This window comes from Ixodes scapularis, unplaced genomic scaffold (genome assembly GCF_016920785.2).
Source record: "Ixodes scapularis isolate PalLabHiFi unplaced genomic scaffold, ASM1692078v2 PGA_scaffold2__306_contigs__length_199485367, whole genome shotgun sequence".
Taxonomy (NCBI): Eukaryota; Metazoa; Arthropoda; class Arachnida; order Ixodida; family Ixodidae; genus Ixodes; species Ixodes scapularis.
The window spans coordinates 16,907,486-16,930,196 of NW_024609857.1; the positions used below are offsets into that span (position 1 = coordinate 16,907,486).

The 22,711-nt window shown below is 47.7% G+C and overlaps 1 protein-coding gene across 6 annotated transcripts in view; it reads left to right on the top strand.

Moving 5' to 3' along the window:
- LOC8032044 (intersectin-1) overlaps window positions 1–22,711 on the top strand; it is a 73,229-nt gene that overhangs the window by 38,406 nt on the left and 12,112 nt on the right. For 3 of the 6 annotated variants that reach the window (XM_029987659.3, XM_029987662.4, XM_029987660.4), the window contains 11 exons: window positions 11,578–11,705; window positions 12,185–12,291; window positions 12,371–12,443; window positions 12,877–12,984; window positions 13,747–13,845; window positions 15,687–15,854; window positions 16,529–16,600; window positions 17,355–17,495; window positions 18,076–18,197; window positions 18,385–18,461; window positions 21,713–21,796. In XM_029987659.3, coding sequence (XP_029843519.2) covers window positions 11,578–11,705; window positions 12,185–12,291; window positions 12,371–12,443; window positions 12,877–12,984; window positions 13,747–13,845; window positions 15,687–15,854; window positions 16,529–16,600; window positions 17,355–17,495; window positions 18,076–18,197; window positions 18,385–18,461; window positions 21,713–21,796 — 1,179 coding nt within the window. The remainder of the gene's footprint in view (window positions 1–11,577; window positions 11,706–12,184; window positions 12,292–12,370; window positions 12,444–12,876; window positions 12,985–13,746; window positions 13,846–15,686; window positions 15,855–16,528; window positions 16,601–17,354; window positions 17,496–18,075; window positions 18,198–18,384; window positions 18,462–21,712; window positions 21,797–22,711) is intronic. The other 3 variants (XM_029987661.4, XM_029987663.4, XM_040500674.2) reach the window with 1 other exon arrangement.

Consider the following 22,711-nt stretch of genomic DNA (forward strand, 5'->3'; position numbering starts at 1 on the left):
TCTGTCTCTCTCGTGGGCCGGCGGGACTGGGAGCGCCGCGCAAGCGAGATGCTCGTGGACGTTTTATTTATGTAGCTCCGTTCAAGGACTTCCCTTCCTCAATCTTCTACTTCCACTTCTTCTCCCTGTCCCTTTGCACACGATTTTAACAGACGGTTGTTTAGGTGCGAGGGGCGCAGGTCTGAACACTGACGAGCGCTTGTTACGGAGAAAGGTTGCAGTCTGTTGCGGTGTTTTTTGCGGTCTGTCAGCATAATTGTTTCTGAACCTCGTCTTCAGAGTCTGTAGTCCTTTTTATTGGGCGCCTAGACATGCAGCAGTTTGAGTGGTGAAGTTGGTTGACTTTAGATATTTTTCTTTTCTTTTTTTCATTTGATTTGATTGGGCTGTTAGAGGGCTTGCTCGTTGCATATTTTGAATATTTTTTATGTGCTGCTCTTAATTTATTAAAAAAAGAGAAAAACATAAAGATAGCCATAATTTGCAATGCATGTTGTCATGCCATCTGTAATTGTTCTTTTTGTCTGACATATGGTGGTATTTTAGTTGCATGGGCTGCTTTTTTTGACCCACTCACACTTTTTATCTTTGTTCTTATTTTCTGCTTATTTTTTCTTTTCTGCAAATTTTGAGCTTTTAAATGTGCTACCATCGGGGAATGTGTAATGTGAAAATTGTTATGTGAGCTCACTCTCTCTCGAGCCTCCTGTATGCAGCAGGTGCATATCATTCTTTGTGCCATAATCATTCGTCTCATAACTCTAATGTGCTTCGTGCTCTTCCAATCTAATGTTAGACCGAGTGGCTGCAGTTCCTGCTGGAAGAATAAAACTTGGGGATTTTTTTGTGCCTTTTCCTTTTGCATGTATTGCTTGCCACTACTGCATGCATTTTTTTTCTTTATCTTATGCACGGTCACCTCTGCTATCTCTTTCTCCTCTTGTAATGTGGATCTAGTAGTAGATTCCAGGGCACTTGGTCAACCTTGAGTTTGGTGGGGGCAGATAAAAAACAAATGAAGTGTAATATGTTCATACCTGTACATGTATGCTCTCTGTGCTGACCTGACCTATAATCATTATCACAAAGCTCATATTTATTTGTATTGTAAGTGAGCCAGCAGTAGAGAGTTTGCTGTCCTCAAGCAATTGCCCCATTTGCCAAGGCATAAAGTGTTGTTGTTCTAGCTAGGATGCAGGTTTATGTAAGTATGCTAGAAACCTGCTGAGGCACTGATCTGGGAGCCTGATAACTCACCTATCCTAAATTGCTTTTTGAAAGGGTGGACATGGCGTTGTTAGAGAATTTGGTTGGAAGGAACCGTCACTTTCCCTGCATGGTTATACGAGCGTTTCAGGGAGCTCCACCGTTGAGGCTTCTTGTTTGTATCTGCATTTGCGTTGTAGATATGTAAGTAATATGTTGTCTTTATCTATAGGGAGCTACAAATAATGAAATACATTGAGCTTTGTGTTGTTTCTGAGCATTCAGCCAAATCCCTGAATTTTGCTCACGTGTACGGCCGGTTGTGCGCACCGCATTTGGTTTCTTTGGTGTTTCCTGTTGGCCGTCTGCTTGAAATGCAAAGATTTTGTCAAAAGGACTCCTTCCCCTCCCCTCGTGTTCTTATTCTTATTCCTTTGCTGCTGTTTGTTCACTCACTTCCCCGTCTTCTACTCGTGCATGCAAGAAAACGTTATGCACTTTGCACGAGCATTCCTAGCTGCAAGAAATGGGCATTATGCAGGCTTAGCTTGTCCCTTCCCGTGTGCAAACAGAAAGGTAACTTTTCTTTTTTGTCTAAGTTTGTCTTTTAAAGAAAGAGGGGACTAGTACATGGTGGTCTGTAGCAAATATTATAAATATTATGTCCGAGTGGTTTGGAAACAAAAGTATGCAGAACAAAGCTAGAAATGTCACGTGTGTTCAAGTGTTATTCGCCAAGTGAAGAGAGCCTTTGAGCATATTCTTTTGAGTTCAGTGACTATGCCTATGCATTCCAGGGAGTTCCTCGTTTCCTATATATATATATACATATATATATATTTATCTATATGATTTTCTCGGGGAGGAGCAGTTGTTACGAGCTAGCTTATTGTTTGGTGTGCATAGTATTACTCATTTTGTCTTTCATTTGTCAACAAGTGGAGGGTAAGTGTCAACCATCTGAAATTGTAGTTTGGGGAGGCACAGACTGGCTATTTGTAGCTGGGACCAGGAATCCTACTTGGGGTTGAAGATGTTGAAAATTCTTGCCTTTTCGTAAGGTACCACAATAATTGGATTATTGACTCCCTGCTTTAGACGCAGCAAGTCATAGATTTCTATGAAAAAATATTATTGTGTTGTGCAATCGAAGGAGTGTCTCTTATTCTATCCCCGGCACTCAGATGGGGAAAGCATGAGAACATGAGCGGCTTATTTTTTATTCTAATATTTATTGTGTTTGAGACTATTGTTACAGAATGTCGACCTGCTCTGTGAAACCTTTGTGAATGGTACCATTAAAACAGCCTTCCGTTTACGCCTCTTGCCATTTTGCCACGACGGTGCTTTTCTTTTTTTGGTCCAGCTGTTTTTCGTTGTACGTCCATCTGGGTTGCTACTGCTGTGCATGTACCCCATCTTCCCCGGACTGTTCAAGTACCGCAAGTTTTCTCCATTGCCATTAACGCACTGGACAATTGTGCCATTGTCATAAGGTAGTTTACACATGACCAACATTCTGGTGACTAGCAAACAATCTGGAAAACTGCATCTTTACGAAATGAGCTAAAATTTTGTCGAGATTTATTTCGGTGGATGGCCTTACCTCATGAAATTTTAGTGCTGGTCTATCCGTTTTTACAAAATGGTTTTGAACAAGGCTCCCATGAAAAACGGGGCAGAACCCATATTGAAAGAGTTCCCAAAACATGAGCTGTGTTTTCATTGGCATCATTATGTCCACCATTTTGTTGTTAGGAGCAGCCTCGTGCATGCCAGAGGCGAACATTTGAAAGATTCATTTGACACTGTCAAATTTGCAGAACATGTAACAACAAAATGGCCAATAGACATCATGTGATAATACCCTATTGTACTTTTTCCTGTCTTGGGGGTATTAACATTTTCTAGCTCAATGGCAGGATGTCTGGCAGGCAGCGCAAGCTTAAGTTTTTTCCTCGAGATACCATCATTCAATTTGCTATTGCTGAAGACTTGTAATGTTGTAAACGACCAATTCTCATAAATAGTATGTATGTTTGATCTCTCAAATACCACAGAACTTTCGCTCTGGTGAAATGCAGTTCCAGGACCACCTCATCATTGTACGAGTGTTCTCTCGTCATGGGGTCACAAAAGGTCATATTAGTACATTCTCCCGTCTTAACATATCGCAAGAGGTCGTAATGCACCGGGTCGTAAGCAGTCGCAAGAATGAACCAAGCAGTCCACCAGAAAGACAGTTCGGAATATGGTGTGACTGCCACGGACGGTATTTAAAAAGAAAATGTGCGATATTGATGCTGGCTTGATGAAATGAAACACTTGCAATGTGATAACAAGATAAGAGGAGTGCAGTGTAAGAGTGAGCTTGGTTCTTAACAGTTGCAGTTACACGTCATCTGCTTTACTTCGTACATTAGCTTCGTTCGATTTACATGCACCTCCTGCACCGGTGCAGAAAAGTGCAGGGCAGTGTACTTCTAGCATGTGCATTGAGATGTGACTGGAAGTACGCCGCACTACACTATTCTGCACTGGTACAGGAAAGTCGATTGAAGCTATTGATTACTCTAGTTTGCATTTTGGGTTCTTCATGCAATTTACCGGCGAGGTTTAGCCTTGTTATTACGCCTGGTTATGTGCATCGCTTGATACACAAATTAGTAGTGGGTGGAATGAAAGTATAGCGCTAGCTCCGAATAAAAGATCTGTCAGATTCATGTCCCAGGCTGTGGTTCCAGACTAGCTGCCACTAGAAGTTGAAGTTACAGGGTTCCGATATGTTTTAGGTACGAGGCTACTCCTTTTGTTTGTTGGAGGTGCCAGCTTGTACAATTTATTGTGCAGCGCAAAGTGGTTTCCGGGAGAAACGTAGAGGGGGGTCAAATATCACTTTTCTTGTGGTTTTGTCCCTAAATAATAGTGGCGTGCTTTTGCTAACATTTTTTTTTTTTTTTTTGTGCAGTGGCACTTTAAATATTGTGGAGCAATACTATGAGAAGACAACAACAACAAAAAAATTAATGCCGAATTGCAGCGCAGCTTTTGACGAGGAGGAGGGAAAGGTACGGAGGGGAACTCGCCGGGATATTGTGAAACAATTTCCCCACTAAATTTGGTGTAAAAATTTCCCTGCTAAGTTTAGCGGAAAAATTTCTCTGCTAAACTTTGCTTACTGGTTTCTAATTTGCACCAAACCAGAGCGCACTAACCGTAGTAACTTAATGTAACCTTTCTTTTCTCGAATTTCGCTTTATCTTAAAAGATATAGGCAAAATAAAATTACAAAAACAACCAAAAAATAACCTCCCTCATCACGTCCTTGGTCGCTTGAGTGGCCGTGAACTAGAGGAGGGGTAGTGGGCTCATCACGAGCACTCACGGCTGCCGCACTGCGTGTCGACGGCGCGAGAGGGCGCCACTAAAGCGTGTTCTGGATAGGCTTTATGCAGCGGGCAGCTAGAGCGGCTCTCATTGCATTGGCTGCGCGATTGAATACTAATTTGGCATGACACTTGATTGGCCACAAACGACAGCAAACACGGGGTAAATATCAGTTCAGAATGGGAGCCACTTCGCGCTGCCGTACCGCGAAATGGCCAAAGCGCAAGACAAATCTACTCACTGAAGGCCTTCGGAACGCACAACGCCGGTCGGATCCTCCAGTCCGTAAACGACCGCAGCGTCGCCGCGTACATCAGGGATCTTTCCGTGTCGGCGCCTAATCCCACTACTCTTTTCTAGTATGCGCCGCCTTTTCCACCGCTTGGTGGCGGGTATGTCGACGGGTCATTTCTTGTTGCCATACTTTATAAACTGCATTTGTTTCTTTTCTGATCTAAAATGCTGAACAAAAACTAATTTTATAAATAATTTAAACGGTTCGTGCCACTTGTGTTTTGTATTTCGACTAAAAAGAAGCTTTTAGCGGCTCTGACCAGTAGTAAGCCCAGGACCAAAGACGTCACATTTCGCGCGCTTTCGGTACCCGAGGTCGCCCCCGTCGGTGGAGGAGGTTTCCGCGTCGTCCAGTTAAAATATGATGCACTGATATTTAGTTACTCTCTCCGTGCCCGCTGGCTTGCCCGAACCCCAAGAGACGTGGAAACCGCAAAAAAGGTAGCCGCTTAATTATGATTGCAGGGCCCCTTTAATTTGGCGAGAAAATTTCCCCTCTAAATTTAGCAGAAAAAATTGGCAGTAAAATTTCCCTGTTAAATTTGGCAAAAAAAAAAATGCGCTAAATTTGGTGGAAAAATTTCCCCTCTAAATTTCGCAGAAAAAATTGGCATATAAATTTCTCCCTAAATTTAGTGTAAAAAGTTTCCCGCTGAATTTGGCAAAAATATTTTCCTCAATTTATAAAAAAAAAAAAAAAATGGCAGAAACATTTTCTACTAAATCTGGAGGGAAAATTTCCCAGCTAAATTTTGTGGGAAAATTTCCTTTCTAAATTTAGCGGAAAAATTACCCGCTAAACGCTAAATTTGGCAGAAAAGGTTCACCAACCAATTTGGTGGGAAAAATTTCCCCGCTAAGTTTGGCGGGAAAATTTCCCGTCTAAAGTTACCAGAAAAAAATGGTAAACATTTTCCCGCTAAATTTAGCAAAAAAAATTGCCCGCTAAATTTGGCGGGAAATTTTTCAGCAAAATTTTGTGGAAACATTTCCCCGCTAAATTTGGCAGGAAAATTTCCCCACTAAATTTGTCGGGAAAGTTTCCCCTCTAAATATAGCAAAAAAATTTTTCCACCAAATTCGGGCGCCGTGTGGCGTCACGCGTGACCCCCGTGACGTCATTATGGGAAACGTCCCAAAATGCAACGCGCGGTTGCTCCGACGACGACGACGCTCAAGCCGGAAACGGGCGCCTAACAAGGAAATGTTTTTCGCATTGCCCTGTTCTAATTAAGAACAAGGACGCATGGCCGTTATTTAGTAGCAGTGGAATGCGTGGGAATCCAATCGTTACGGCCCGCCGTAGCGCTGTTCGGAAAGCCGTAGCGCTGGATTTTTCACCTACCGCGCCATTGCAAAAGCACCCGGACACACGGTGGTGATGGTCAGCGCGGGGTCGGGAACGAGTGCCCCACCTGCGTTCGGATAGCACTCGTGTCCTCGCTAATTGGACAATCGCGTCTTCGGCTGGTGTGTTTAGCGTCCTATCCCGCCCATACATCAAAAGTGGTCCCAATGTGGCAACAAATGACGCGAGTGTCATGCTGTTGCCTGTCGCGATCCTGGCGGTTGGCCGTAGAAATGCTGGCGAAAAGCACGAGCGAACGCGAGTGTCGCTTTCGTCACGGCGTCCCTTTAGGCGTCCCAACTTCCGGATGTTCCAGCTTCCGTGAACTGTCACAGTGGAAAGCGACCTGCAGCAGAACAGGCGTCTGCCAATTATACCACAACTGTTGGGGCGCCGCCAGGGTCGCACCAGGCGACAGCATGACATTTCTATGACGTCATCAGGCGGAAATCGAGGGACCACTTTTTTGAACCCGGTAAACACACCAGTCGGAGACGCGTTCCAGGCACCATAGCTGTAGTAAATCCGACAACGACTTTCCTATACGCTCCAACCAGCACAAGACAGAGTAATTTTCCTGTTTCCATGTCGATGGTTTTAAAGGACACATGCAAAGGAAAAAAACATTTTTTTTTAGACAGCTTAGATGGAAAAAGGATGTCATAAAACGATTTTACAACGAAGAAACAAAATTCTTAGAGCTATATTTACGGCGCTATACGAATTTGTAGTTGGCGCTCGCGGGAGCCGCCACTGGTCACGTGGTAGGCCCGCGCGCCGCTGCGCTGCGTCGCCGCCGCACGCTGAGCGTTGTGCGAACGCCGCTTCAACGCGTTTCTCCACGCCGCCGTCGCCGCCGCCGCACAAGTTTGTCTGCTTCGGGGCGCCGCCGCCGTCGTCTGACCGGCGCACAGGTCTATCACGTCTGCTTGCGTTTTTTCAGAAGTTTCCTTTGGGCTCTAAAAGTTACTTATTTGTCTTGGTTTTTTGTTATACTTCAAACAAAGATGAATAAGTTACTTTTAGAGGCCATAGGAAGCTTCCGAAAGAGCGCAAGCACCACGTGATAAATAAAGACCAGTCACGTGATAAATACAGACCACTTTTCCGCGGTGCCCGCGGGCGCCAACTACAAATTCGTTTTGCGCCGTAAATATAGCTCTAAAAATTTTTTTTCTTCGTTGTAAAATCGTTTTATGGCGTCCTTTTTCCATTTAAGCCGTTTAAAAAAAATGTTTTTTTCCTTTGCATGTGTCCTTTAACATATGAACGTGCGGCCCGCGAGCGGTGATCTGAGTACGTCGCCATCTTTGTGACTGCAGACAGCCGTACTTGCACGGGCCGCACTACTCGGCGGATCTTTCACTGGTTCAATGAAGGCCGGTTCAGACAGTTGCGTTTGAGTGCGTTTGACTGCGTACTGTTGAGAACCGAAAGCGAGTCACCGGCACATCTGTGCATCATATGAAGCGTGGAATCAAATTCAAGGAATCATCTTGGTACGCGATATAAGCAGCAGGGATGTCCTGGTTTCTCGCAGCCGCAACGCAGTCAAACGCAACTGTCTGAACCAGGCTTGACACCGCACTTCGCAGCGCGAGTACGGTGTCGTGCGTGATGGTGGGCTGCCACGTCATGACGCAGTGGAAGAATGGAAAAGGAGAGCAGGGTTTTTTGAAAAAAAAAAGACGAGTACAATCTGACGATTGCGAAAAGATTAGCCGCCTCGGTGGCTCCGAGGCGAGAGCGCCGGCCTACGGATCCCCAGGTGGCGGGTTCGAATCCCGACCGAGGTGCCCGCAATACGACGGAGGCTTGTTGTGGAGAAGGCGCCGTGTAACCGAGCTTTCGGTTGCACGTCAAAAGATCCCCAGGTGGTCCAAATTAATCCTCAGTCCTCCGCTGGGGCGTGCCAGGTGCCCGTCGTAGGTTTGGCACGTAAAGCCCCCATATTTGACTTTCGAAAAGACCCGGGCGCTCCGTCACTCTCCTCAAGAACGCGAATGGCTCGTGTGCACAAACGAGAAAGCTATCGACAGAAAGAGACTAGAAGAATACTCCATCGTCGCGTTGCGCAATGAGTGCACACTGCGGTAGCGCGACAGTGTCGCTCGGGCGTGCACGTGCTACAAAGATGGCGCCGTACTCGCTATGTGATTCTCGCCAACTTCCGGCTCCAACTTTGTGTTTGGCAAGTTTAGGGCCCGCGAAAGGTGGCGGCGCAAACTGCGCGCGCGGTAAAAGCATCTACGGCGAGCGAGTGTTTCAAAATGCGTCTTTGGCACATCGGAACGTCAAAAGGGGCGCAGGTCATCATCTGTTTGGGTCGAGGGGTAAACAAAAGCACGCGCATCTCGGGTGAACAAAGGCGCGAGATGGATACACAAAGAGCAGCTTGCATGCCTGTTTTTTCCTCTCGTTCGACGCTGCGGCAAAAGTGCATCGTCAACCCCGGCCGAAAAAATGCCGAGTCCCTGGGCTGTGGACGGGCATGTCCGGTGTCTCATATTTCGAGAGAGCTACTGCACACGCTCAGAACGCGCCTTCCACACTTCAGTAGGCAACGACGGCAGCGCGGGAAAGGCGATTATTGGAAAGGTCTATGAAATCTGGCACACAGATGATTTGTCAGCACGAAAAGTTCGTTACAGACAGGTTTGCCCCCCCCCCCCCCCCCCCAAAAAAAAAAAAAAAAAATTTGAGCTTGCGATTTTTAGTGCTGGCATAGTATACTTGAACATTTTACTTGAGGTACATCTTCAAGTAGGTTTAGAAAACTTTTACTTGAAGTACATTGTTTTTTTTAGTACTTTTTTTTAGGAAAGTACACTTTTTGATTTTGAAGTACATTCCCCAGATTTGGTCTCATTAAATTTGTATCGCAAAATGATGCTTTGTCAGCTCTGAAGGAAAACTGAAAGGGTTCTACTCTCAACGGGAACGCGAGCTGACAACGCTTCTCTCGGCGTTTGTTCTGGGGGCGGCTTCCCGTAGCTTTGCGAATTTTCGCTACTTCTCGCTCGGTCAACGCGAGCGAGGAGCTTAAAAATATCGGGAGAGGACAATCAATCATATATAATGTAACACATGTGATTGTGGTGCGGAAAAATGATGGAGCTTTCGAGTCGAAGGAAAAGACAACGGAGGAGAACGCCTCAATGTTTTGAACCGTTCTCTGTTGTATTTTTCTTCGACTGAAAAGTTTATTAATTTTTGCGCACCGTAGTTTCAGGTGTCAAATTATGATTAATTACGATGAGTGTCCAGCTCGCCGTGGACACTCATTGTTTTTTTTTTTTCGTTAAGGAGAGGACACTTCTCTACGAGAGGATTGCTTGAGGAAGCTACAGGGCTGACGTCGTGCTCTCTTTTAGAAAGTTTAATTGCCTTGGGTGAAACAAGCCAGTACAAGCGGCGCCAGATCCAGAAGTCGGGGGCAATGCATACCAGTTAAAAAATCACTGTATAGGGAAATAAAAAGGCATCATGAAAGATTGAGTTAAGATGTACTTCTACTTTACTTTCAATGTATATTATGTTTATAGTACTTCAACTACATTGCACCCGGTGTACTTACTACTTTACTTGAAGTACATCACCTCTCATTTACTGTGTACTTCAAGTACTTTTTAGGTGTACTTTACCTAATACTGGCGCTTTCAGCCTACTGGAGCTCTTCAAGATGTGAGCGCAGTGACCCACCTTGCTTGGAGGTTGGCTGCGGCGGTGATGCGTTCTCTCCACAGCAGTTTTAGTGTCGCCTCGCGCCCGTCTGGGCGCAAACTCGCAGCGTCAGTGCGTGCCACCGTGCTCTGCGTGTTAAGGCCCCTCCGTGGCTTGAGCAATAAAACCTCGTAAACGCTCCTTGACGGTCTCGCTGTCACTAAAAGCCCCGGATGAATAACCACTTCTGCCCGTCGCCGCGTATGAAAGACATCGTTGAGGCCTCAATTCCGGAGTGATTGGGCTAATAAAAGGAAGATGCCTCGTGTGGCGGCCTGGAGACGTTGGTGTACCATGGTACGGCAGGTAAGGTTGGGAGATCAAAATATTTAAAAAGGTGCATTACGTCGTGCTGGAACCATATGCCTCCCTGTCTTTTCCTTGGTTTCTGTGTTGTGTGTGTCTCACGAAAAAATGTGAACCAAGTGCACACTGACGAAAAAGGCTATTACCGTGGCAGTGGCCAGGGTGTTTTTGAACTCGCAGTACCTCGCGAGCGTGAATGCTGGGCTTCGGCGTCGCTATTTTGCGTCACTTGTGTCTCCGGATTGTTCGACAGAATGTGTTTTGCGAATACGGTGGGTATTGTTTGCTCGGTTGTTCTAGTTGAAGACCATCTTTGCTCAAGATATGCTAAATAAAATCGGGCCATGAGGTTTCGGCGTCATCGGCCACTACGTCATGTTCTCACCTGCGTTCATAGATTCAAATTTTATGCCGTAACATTCCGATTGAACGCCCACCGACAGCGAAAAGATGAAAGAAAAAAGAAGAAAAAAAGGAGGTGGACGATTTTTCGGTACGAGGCGTTCGTTCGGGATTTTGCTGCAAATCATTATCTTCTTTGTTTATCTATCAATAAAGCACCTTAGGACTTCCATCTTACGCGATGCCGCCGTTGATATCATCCCAAGCAGCACAGAATTGGCCAGTGATCGGCCAATGGCAATGGTCCTTGGCCAATTGGCCAGACATTGGTCAGAGACTGGCCTTTATCTGGCCATTGGTCACTGGCCATCAGCCATCGGCCAAGCATTGGCCAATGAATGACCACTGGCCACGGGCCAAAAGACCATCACCAGACATTGGCCATTGCTTGGCCAAAATCCGTGCTGCTTGGGATTCTAGAAAACTCTTTGTCACGGTAATAAATTTGCGTGCTTGTGCGGTGTGAGATGAAGACCGGCATATAGCGCGTGCCCCGGATGTCCGCTGCTGCCGAATGGGACACCGTTTCCGTGGTCACACATCCACGATGGACGACAAATCTGATATTGAGAAAGTAATCTAATCGGCCGGTGCAAGCTATGTCTAGTTCCATTGCTTGAGGCTATCTTCTACGTTATTGCTCATGCCCTTATTCTTTGGTGCGGATGTTTTCGTACTCTAATAAACATATTTTCTATGTTGACGCCGCCTGACTGACGAGGCATCGAAACGTTGGGACACTAGAATGGTTATCGTCTTTGTAGAAAACGAAAGCTATGGGTCTCCCTCAAAGTGCAGAAGACGCAAGGTTTTCCGATTCTCCCCGCTGTCCCTTAGAAGATTCTGCTCGTGTCTTCGGAGGAATGCCCTAAACTCGCGATTCTGAGCGCTGTTGCTGTTGTCTTTTCAAGGTTCCGGGCTCCAGGACATTCTGTTCAGCTCCTCCCTGAGCACGCGCGAGAAGAAGAGGCAAGGCCACATCTACGAGCTCCTGTCCACGGAAGAGAACTACCTGAAGGACCTGACCCTAGTCAAGGAGGTGAGAGCAGCCTCGTGTGCGCGCTTCTTGCAGGAAGACCTTCGCGAAGGGGAAACTCCGGGCCGTCCAGTGTTGTCTGCGGATTCCGCGTATGTGGCTCGTGTACACACGTACGTCGCGGCTCGCTAAATTTAGTGGGAAATCACAGTGTCGTGGCATTTTTGCGTCACAGTGTCACATGACGTCATTTCACGTCGTCAGAATTTTTCGCTAAATTTAGCGGTGAAAATTGCTGGATTTTGCGGAAATTTAGTGTCATGTGACGACATGGTGCCACTTGACTTCACAGTGTGGCATGAGTGCTCTTCGCTAAATTTGAACACGACAGTGTGCAGCAGTCTGCGACTGTGTGCAGTGTCTCGGCTGCCACCGCAGTTCGTTTGCGGAACCCGACGAGGAACTGGGAATTTTTTTGTCTTATTGAGCAAAGAGTTTGGACGCCACGTTTTCGTTTTTTTTTTTTTTTTTTTTTTTTACAGGTTTTTTACAGGCCAATGAAACAGTCCACTCTTCTAACGGACGATGAGGTTAAACTGATCTTCGTAAACTGGCCAGAGCTCATCATGTGCAACACCAAGATGCTCAAGTAAGTCGCAGAATTCCCGTCACTTGGAGAACATCGCGAGTTGTGTTTGGACGTTCGACACTCTCTTGTTTTGTTCCAGATCGTTTCGAGTACGACAGCGAATGAGCGAGAACGGCATCATAGAGATGATTGGAGACATCCTCTGTGAAAATGTAAGCAGCTCTTCTTTGTTGTTGTTTTTCTACGGCGTTTTTTTACATCACTTGTGGTTCGTATTCGTCCATATCTGAATACTACGGGTCTATAAAAAAAATAAGGAAAAAAGTGGCCTATGAAACGAGGTCTTAAACTTGAGGAATAATTTACTAGCAGTAATAACAGGATTTGGTGACGGTCTTTAATTACGAGCTGCCAAGTGTAGTCGTGTAGTTTCATGTAATATACAGTCCCACACAGCGTTGTTTACGACGTTTACACGCATTCCTTCGGACGGGTTCGAGTATGTCCATCCTGCGGATGATTGCTGGTTTTTCTCAAATAGAGAAGAGAAGTACCCGTATCACAGGAGGACGAATGCAAAAGTGTTTGAAGGGAAGCTCCGCCGAAGTTCTTACAGTTTTGCTTTTTTCGTTGTTTCCCGACCAGCTACCGTACCTTAACCCGTACGTGAGGTTCTGCAGCTGCCAGGTCCGATCCATGGCCTTCATTCAGCAGAAATCCGAAAGCGACCCCCGCTTCAAGTCCTTCACCAGGGTATGTAGTCAATCTTCCCGTAACTGTATTGTGCGTGCGTGCGTGCGTGCGTGCGTGCGTGCGTGCGTGCGTGCGTGCGTGTGTGTGTGCGTGCGTGCGTGCGTGCGTGCGTGCGTGTGTGCGTGTGCGTGTGTGTGTGTGTGTGTCTGTGTCCTTGGCTCGGTGATTCCAGTAGTGCAGGCTTTGTATTGGACGGCTCGGTTATTTTTTTATAGACGTCGATGGTGAAAACGTGGAAGAGGAAGACTTAAAACAGTGCCGAAGCTTATGAGCGATTGAATTACTATGTGTTGCGATTGTAAGCTTCGCTCTCGGGGTGCACGTAATGTAAGCACTTCAACAAATAAAAGTAGTCCGCAATCAATAACATATTGTGCAGAAGTATATGCCACCAGATTATATTTGGAGTCACATCTTTGCTGTGCTTTTGCTGAAGATATTTGATTTAAACGATAATAATCCCGGGAGAAGGGAGACAAGGGGGACGAAGGACATACATAAATCTCCAAACACAGTTAGATGACTGGTGCGCGCTTAAAAAAATCTGCCGGGTCCTGGTATCGAACCAGGGACCTCTGCATTCCCGCTGTACGCCTGCACGTGCACCCTGAGTGCCCTTCTCCGGGGATTATTATCGCTTGTTCTGTCCAGCTCGCCCGCACCGTCGCCTTAATTGCATTAGCATATTTGATTTGACGATCGGAGAAAAGCGGTTCTGGTGGGTCGTGGCGCATACCTTGTTCCTTGTATGGCGATTCCTAGGATTTCTGCAAGAACCCGAAGACCCGCGGCATGCCTTTCACCAGCTTCCTTCTGAAGCCAATGCAGAGGATGACCAAGTACCCACTCATGATTAAAAAGGTACGAGCTCTTCGACAGCCGCGTTCACTCGTTCCCTTCGTACGCGATCGTGATCATCGGGGACGATCCACGACTCAAAACCGAGACTAGAAAAAGGGGTGTATCTTAAAACGTCCAAATCGCATTTCACCATTTCTCGTTTCGCCCCAATCTCGTTTGGACTAGGGTGCCTACATGTTTCCGCGGCGGAAACATGTAAGCGCCCTAGTTTAGACCTTCTCGTCTGAACCTTCTCAAAACATCCATACCTGGTTTTTTTTTTTTTTGTTTTTTTTCTTCGTTTGGGTTTATTCGCATTTGGTCATGTTCGCACTAGGACCGAATGGCGCGTGGTACGTTTTCAGCTCTACATTGCCTCCAATGGCTCGTAACGTACGCTGCATGGCCTACTTTAAGAAAAAAAAAAAATAAAGCACGGCGGGGGGAAACCACTCCGAGTTCACCCTCCCGCGACCCGGGAAAAGAGGGACATACGAAGCCGTGCTTTGACGCAAAAGGGCAAATCGTTGTTTTATTGCCTAGCGCCTGCCACCACTGCCGGACAACCCAACGAGCGGGTTCTGAGTTCTGACCTTCGCTGCATGTTTCAAGAGCAGAAGGGACGTATAGTGAACAATCAGCCAAACCGCGGGACTAAAGCACGTGTGCGTGTGTATGTGAGCGCTTGCGTATAGGCGAGTTGTCTGTTAGTGGCGAGGAGCGGACTTGAAGACGCTTCTTCGGGGTAATGGCGTTGACCCAGCCAAAACACCGACACCTCAAAGTGCCCGCATTTGATTTTTTTTTTTTTTTGTTATTTTTTCCTTGGAGGATGAAACGCGAAGGATGTAATGAGAAGGGATCAAACACGGCGGTCCCAACCAAGAAGGACGTTTTGAGAATGGTCCTTTTGAGAAAGTCGAAACGAGAACGGGCCCAAATTAGAACCCCATATATAAAACAAAAGACCACAGTCCCGGATAATTTGACATTATTGTTGCACTGTACTAATCTACGTGCTTTCGCTTCTTTAATTTAAAACGAAATGTGTTTTGACTTTGGATGGATATTGTTATTCGCGGCGACTCTATGCTGCAGAAAAGAAGGTATCCTGCGAAAGTCCCGTCGTGCACCGGTGCGTGGGGTACAGAGCAGGGCGGAAATGAAAAGAGCTAAATAAAGGTCAAGAAGGAAATCGGACGATAAGAGGTCGCGTACTGTTCTTGATCAAAAGCTACCGAAATGAATGGGTATATTTTTTCCCTGCCATACGTAATGACCGTGTATATCTGTTTTATACGGTAGTGTCTTGCACCTCTTTAGCAAGCAAAACACAATTCGCATAATATTAAGCACAATTTTTATGGTGGTCTACTCGACAGCAGTGATTTCATTTATCATTAGCCAAGCACGTCGATGAGAGTGTTCCAATCACGTTTCTTCTTCGAAACGTGTATTTACACGTTTCGGACTTTGAACGTGTAAATAGAAATTCTACTTAATAAAGAAAAAAAAAATCGGTCACGTTTTTTTTTAGTTTTTTTTTTTTACATGCGGTGTTTAGTTGTTATTGAGATTTATTGAGCACGGTTTCCTTCGTTAATTACGCAGTTTTAGCTACTTTCATCACCCGCAAAGAACGTTTATAACGACCTCATTGAGCGGGCATCGTCATCTCGAGATCTGTTTACTGCTATCATGATCGAGGCAGTTGAGCTGTTCGTGAGCACACAAAATAAACAAATGACGATCGTGATAGAAGAAACATAAAAGGTCTTAGCAATGCTGGTTCCCCGCAACATATTGCCAAGACCCACGGAGATGACGGTTTCCGGTAAACGTGTGCACAAACGGCCCTTCAGATTCGCGAGTACACGGACCCGACGCACCACGACCGCGGCTACCTGGACGAGGCCCTGGAAAAAGCGGAACAGCTCTGCAACCAGATCAACGAAGCGGTCAAGGAGCGGGAGAACTCGGACCACCTGGAGTGGGCGCAGACGCATATCCAGTGCAACGGCATCTCGGAGGTACGAGCACGCCCGGACGCCGACCAGCGATAGGGCTTCCTTGGCCGTTGAAAAGTGTCAATGCAGAATTACGTTTTGACGGGGAGCTAACTCAGATTTTGCGCGCGTCCGTAGCGTGTGCGGCCGGGCGCAGCGAAAGTATACCAGGACTTCACCACCACCACCGAAAGTTTTCGCAAGCACTAACATGAACGAGAGAAAGACAACAGAAGTGCTTGACAAAAAATGCCTGACAAAAAAAAAAAAAATAAAGAGAGAGGGCGACGCATGCTTGGAAGGTTGAGAAGACGTCGGCGTTGGCTGCGTTCGTCAGGAAACGCAATTCTACATTGTTTAATATAAATAGATTACAGGTTTTTTTTTGTTTTTTTTTTTAGGTTGTTCTGGGTTTGTGAGGCAGTAGGAATGGACACGTAAAGATTTAGAGTGACAGGCTAAATGTCTGTTACATGATTAGATTTTATCGGAGCACACGCGTGCTCCGATAAAACTCGGATTACGTGAAAACGCCTGTAATTTAAACGAAGAATTCGTTCTTGTGCAGCGCGGGCGGCACTCGATTCTCGTTGCCGTTTTATGAACGATTACGAAAACGATCGGTGGGGAATGATGCCATCGTAACATTACATAGTATTGTTGGGTGCGTGCCTGACTGGTATATGTGTTCTTTTCAGAAACTCGTGTTCAATTCAACCACCAACGTCCTCGGCTCCCGAAAGTTTTTGCACTCGGGTTCTCTCACGAAAGTAAGTTTCTGCGTGGGACTTATTCTTCCGCTCTCGAGGCTGGGCCGGGTTCAGTGAGGGTACAGTGCCCTAGAAGTTGAGTAGTGGGCTCACCGCCCTTTCTCCCCCGTGTATTGCGCTGAAGCGGCCGATGTCGAAACCGACGGAGGCGCAGCACTAGATTACTCCTGAAGCATCTCCCGCCCGCTGCCCATTTGTCCGCCCGCTGCCCGCGATCGATAAGAGCGATAAGAGCCGATATAGTCGACCTGGTCAGGCCAATGCGCGCTGGAAAGTTTCAGGAGGAAACGCTTACAGCGCCACCGCCGCGTCAACATCAAACGCATCAGGCCGAGCCGTCCCGTGAGCCCACTACAACTCTCTAGGCCACTGTAGTGAGGGTATACTATTCGCAAAGGATGGGGGGGATACGGCTGAACCCTTTTAATCGGGCGGCGGTTTGCGCCACCTAGCCAATGCTTCTAAATCCAACAATGAACTAATATCCTATTCTGATTTAGTGGATAAGGGAAAATAATCATGCATCTACCATTCCCCACAACCTAAAGTTGCAATCCGTGGGAACCAACTCCATGGAAGGCGGCACCACCCAGCGGAGAAGACGTGAACTAGCAAAACGGGAAGGCTCACGACCATTCAAATCTGTAGCAAAAACTGGCGCCTCCTAGCGGCCATTGGGTGAAACTGGGGAACGGAGTGAAATGCGCGGGGTTGGTGTTGCTACTGAAATGACGCGGGGCGCGTTGATTCGCAGGTCAAAAGCGGGAAGGAGTTGGTGGGATTCCTTTTCAACGACTTTCTGCTGCTCTCGCAACCCGTTCGAGACCTGGGGAGAGTGACCAACGTATTCATGTCGGATCGAGCCATGAACACTGCCTACAGGCTATACAAGCAGGTGAGGCCGCGTCGTTTTTCGAGGTCCACTGCCAGGTTTCTACGTGATTCCGACGTCACGCTACTGCGGTGGCGCTGTTGTCGGCGCACGCGCAGTCGTTTTCCAGGAATGTGGTTTGTGCACACGCGCGCACTGACCACGCCTGGTGTGAGCAGACACGAACTGGTTTGTCAGCAACGTGTTGGTCCGTTATGGTTACGGCATGCGGTTTTCTATGTTTTACAAATATTGGGGACTTTTAGCAAACCGTTACCGTGTTCCGCGTACCGCACTACCGGAGCCCTTGAAGCATGCTTTTGAGCGCGCGCCAGCTATAGGCTCCGGTAGTTCGGTACGCGAAACACGGTAACGGTTTGCTAAAAGTCCCCAATTGTTTCGACTGATCGGTGGTCGCGCGGAATTCGCCCACCCTAGAAACAAAACAAAAAAAAAAAAAACTGTTTATTTTATTCTTATTGTTTATGACTGCCGCGACCCCGAATATCAGTTTCGGTTCCGCTTCATGCTCCTCGGCGGATGCGAGGTCCAATTCCGGCCCCCTCTGTGTAACCGACCACGTGACCTTCTCTCCCGTACGCAGCCTCTATTCCTGAACACGGTGATGGTGCAGGACACCTCGGACGGAAGTCCCACGGACGACACGTTCCAGATCTCGGCTCCCGATTACATCTGCGTGTTCCGAGCGGCCAACCCAAACGAAAAGTGCGCTACTTTTGTTGTTGTTGTCGTTGTTCTTCGTGGTTTTGCACGTACGCGTGTCCCCGCTATGCTGACAAGCACGTGCGGCGCGGGCACCGCAGTCGTGACGACAGCTCGTCGTGTTTTCCGGCGACGCGGATAATGGACGGATTCGGTCACGTGTGCACGGTCTGCTTTCTCTCGCACGCAGGTTGCTTTGGGTGAAGAAGATTAAAGACGCCGCGCACAACTACCGGAACACGGAAGCCAAGCAGATGAAGGTTTCGGGTACGTTCTTCGCCTGTGTGTACACAGAGATGCGTGCTGCTTCTATATATCTTCTCCACGCAGGCCGACCGCCTTCGTGCGAAGGCTCGATGGCCACTGGAATTGGCTGCGCGCTTTAATTGGGTGGGAAGAGTGTATGCCTCGTCGGGTATCAGAGGCTATTCTGGGGCAGCGAGAGCACACGTTATGCTCTCGAGAAGCGAGTAAAGTAAAACAAACCAGCAAAAAGGCGTGGATGGAGAGGGGAGAGCATTGCTTGCTCTGTTTGCAGATTTCGATAGCGTGTACACGCGCGTACGCGGTGGATACGCGATATGAAGAGATTTGCCGTTGTGTATGCGAGAGAAGAATAAGGTGCTGCTTTTTTTAACGTTCGAAGACTCGGAAATTTCCCTATAGTTTATATGCGGAAGTTGGCGCGAAAAACAAAGTGGTACTGGGATTATTCCCGCGGAATTTCTCAGCGGTGGGGGTTCGCCCAAAAATAATGCAAATTGTGCATTAGATTATTTTTTTATGTCTTAGTGAACGCTTTATGAAATTTGGGAGCGTTGGATGAAAACTTCAGTGAGGTACCAGCTTGCGGGCACATACAGGGTGTTTTTACTTTTTAGGCTTTACAAATTGTTAAGAAAAAAGGAATAAAAAAAAAAAAAAGGTCGTGGAAGGTACAGTTCTGGGGACATAATATAGGCGACTAATCGTCACGACAATTCGGATAATTAATTAAAATATGTTAATTAACTTTTTCTTTAGTTGGTGAAAATAAACGTATGTTTCCAATTAGAGACCCGCTGAGCGCCGTCGTCGAAAACCGCTAAACCAGTCAATTTGAGAGATACTCGGAGCTCGTAGGAAGCGCGCTAAAGTTTAGCACTCGTGCAGCGGTTGCACCGGCTGGCGGGGCGAAAAGTGCGGGGATGATCCGCGCGTCTTCGTCACCCCCAACTTCGCGCCCGTTGCACGAGTGTGGTATACAGCTCTAGGGCTAGTTCCAAAGCGATACAAAGATCGGAGAGAAACGTACGAAAATCGCTTCTTTGCAATCTCCGTACAACTCAGTTTTTTTCTTCTTTTTTTTAGTAACGTGCGGCTATTTTTGCACGTTTCTATTTCCGCTTGACTTTTGGTATATTAATTAATTACTTCGGACATGTGTGTATTGTACCCAAACTTGCTAGAATAGTAGACCTGTGTGACTTTGAAAGCCGCGGTTCCACTGCTCATACAACAAACAAAGCACACGCTGTTCGCTGCACAGACATGACGAGACGAGGAACATCTGCCGGCACGCCTCAAGAGTGTTCCGAGCATGTTTGCTTCATCCGTTCACATACTACCAACATGTCTGCAGACCGTGTTTTGTATGCTGCGCATAGCAGTGTGACCGCGACTTGAGGCCGGTTCAGAGATTCGCGTTTGAGTGCGACCGACTGCGAGATGGTTGCTATGGCAACCGAGGTCCGCCGCGCAACGCGCCGCAGTGGGACGCAAAAGGTGTCGTAGAACGCGGGCGGTCGGTCGAGCTCAAACGCGCATATTCTGAACTGTACTCCGTTCGCCGTTAATTAAGCTGACAGTGCGGTGCGAGCTGTGTATAGCTCTCGCCGGACCAGCGACACTGCCTATAGGAAGTATTCACTGGACGCCATATTTGTGGGTACTGTTTAGAGCGCATGCTCAGAACGAGCTCGCATCAATATGCTGCTAAGACCGGCACTCTTGATGGTGCGGAATGCACGTTGCAGAAGAACTGTGGAAGCTCGCCATCAGCACGCGCTCAGCATTCGCGCACACAGCTATGGCCGTCAGTGAATACTCTCTATACCTTTCGTCCCCTGACCCGGCTCTCTGCGCGTGGATGCGGGCGAGAGCGTGATCGGATGGCGAAAGAGAAACGTATGAGGCTGGTCCAAAAACCGCACTGTTAACTTCAAAGTGGCACTGAACCACTTTCTGCGGTAGTCTATTTATATATGGGCTCTAGGCATTCTAAGTAAGCGAACATTAGAATGATGCGTGGCCGAATTTTTCTATTGAGATCGGTATGAAAAGATCGATTACCTCGGAAGTATATATCGCGGACACCAGAGGGCGCCGTCGCACGAGGAAGGGCGGGGCTCTGCCCCTTTCTCGTCCAAAGGCGCCCTCTGGTGTCGATCTTTTGATACCGATTTTAATCGAGGAATCGGCCAGGCATAAACGTAATGTTTTTTTTCTTGTTTTTTTTTTTTGGTGCTTAGAGCCCATAGATGGAGTTACGAGTCTTATGACCATACATAGACTATCGCAGAAAGTGGTCTAGTGCCGCTTTATGGTGAACGTAATATACGGATAGAAAGTGGGGGAGACGAGGAGATGAGAGAGCGCAGGGACGTCAGAGAGCCGGGCTCTAGTTGGAATAAGTAGTGGGAATCTCTGCTCACTGTTCGAACACGTTCGCGTTCGAACAGTGAGTGGAGACAAAGGCTTTGAGTCTACTCACCCACGTTATTAGATCAACTCGGTTGTGGAAATTCCGCGGAGAGGTGTATACTTCCGTCCCCTTCATCCCCCGACAAGCCCACAGCCCACCCGCAGAGCCGTATATCGGGAGAGTTTGGCCAATGGGCGGAGCAAGGGCCGCCGCCAGCGCCGAATGTTCCCCCCGCGGTGAGAGCGTAAACTAAAAGTGCGACAGAGCGTCGACTAATCAGCAGACCGCGACGTCACAGTATTGGAAACGACATTTAAGGCGCGAAATAGAAGCGTTCAATCTCGCCGTCTCGGTGACAATGGCGTCAATAGTATATCAGCAGCAATGATCGCAACTGCGCAGTTGGCCCTGATTTGGAGCGCACGTTCGTTTGGTCTACCGCTGAACATCGACGTGACGAAAACATCACATGCGCCAAGTTTTGAGTCACCGAGAGTTATAGTTTTTTGCTGTAGCGACGCTAAAACGGCTGAAATTCGTCGAGTCGCATTTTTAGAGCCCACGACCACCCCTAAAGGCTGTTTCGCGGCCTGTGGTTGGCCACGAGATGCTCGCCTGTTCAAACCAATGAATGGCCAAACTCTCCCAATAAACGGCTCTGCGAACGACGGGAGGCGGACCTTGGAGGGCAGTTCTGTAACTGAGGTAATTTGATAACGTTGCTCACCAGTAATCGTCCCAAACAGAGCTCGGTGCTCCGACGGCCCTGCACGCTCTCAGCGCAGTGTTCGGTTGTTGACGTGTGGTCGCCCTTTGTCCCTCCCCCGCGGCGCAGCCAAGATGCAGAAACAGAGCGGTGTGGGCCGCTTGCTAGTTGTGGTTGTAGAAGGACGTAACCTGAGGAACGGGTCTCCCCAGGGTAAGACCGCTTTGGGACGCTCGCCCGAGCCCCCGGTGGTGGCCACCGGATGCATGCGGTCCTAACTCGTGCCTGCCGAGGTGAAGTGCACGTCTTAACATCGCGCGCCGTGATTGTGCTGGTACGAGGGGAGGCATTTTGGGCGTCGTCGACGTGAGGCTGAGCTGTCTCTTTATACGATCCCAGTTGTAACCTCCTAGCAGGTTCTTCGTTGCCGCAATCGACCCTTTGTAAAACCCCTTGAGGCTTTGGTTTTTGGTTTTTGGTTTCTAGGCTACGTGGCGCAAGCTACCGTCCGTTATTAAGGTACGGAGGTCAGCGTCCATCTTTCCATTGGGCACGACGGGTGGGATTGGATCCGTGTTTTCGCCGAACGCTGACGCAGACCTCGTGTCCAATAGGGTACCTGCCCGAACAATGGCGAACTCAGATGACTGGTGCAGCGGCTACTAGATGGCGCGCACTTTTGAAAAGGGTTTATTCTAGACACCGAGGGCGCGCACTTTTGGAAAGGGTTTATTGTAGATACCGAGAGGATTAGTACGGCAGGGAGGTCCTTCAGTTGAGCTTCGAGCGTATACGCGCAGCCAGAGCACGACGGAGGGCAGCGAGCGCGCTCTGCAGACCGCGGGCAGCACATAGCCAGTAAGTTAATTGCTACAGAGCGGAGTATAGTAGGACATCAATATTTGTGGGTCGAGTATTGAAGGTTGAACCGCAGAAACCGTAAGCTGCACCGTTTCAGTAGATCGATTAAGTTCAGACCGTTCGCCTACTTGGCTGCGCTTGATAAAAGTCGCATCTCTATCGAACCATTTCAAAATCATGATCGTTCCATTGGGTTTCGTTCATTTGAGGGGTCACTTAACACCTTGCCTCGAGCCGATTATACTCGTATCTGAAACCCCGAAGTCT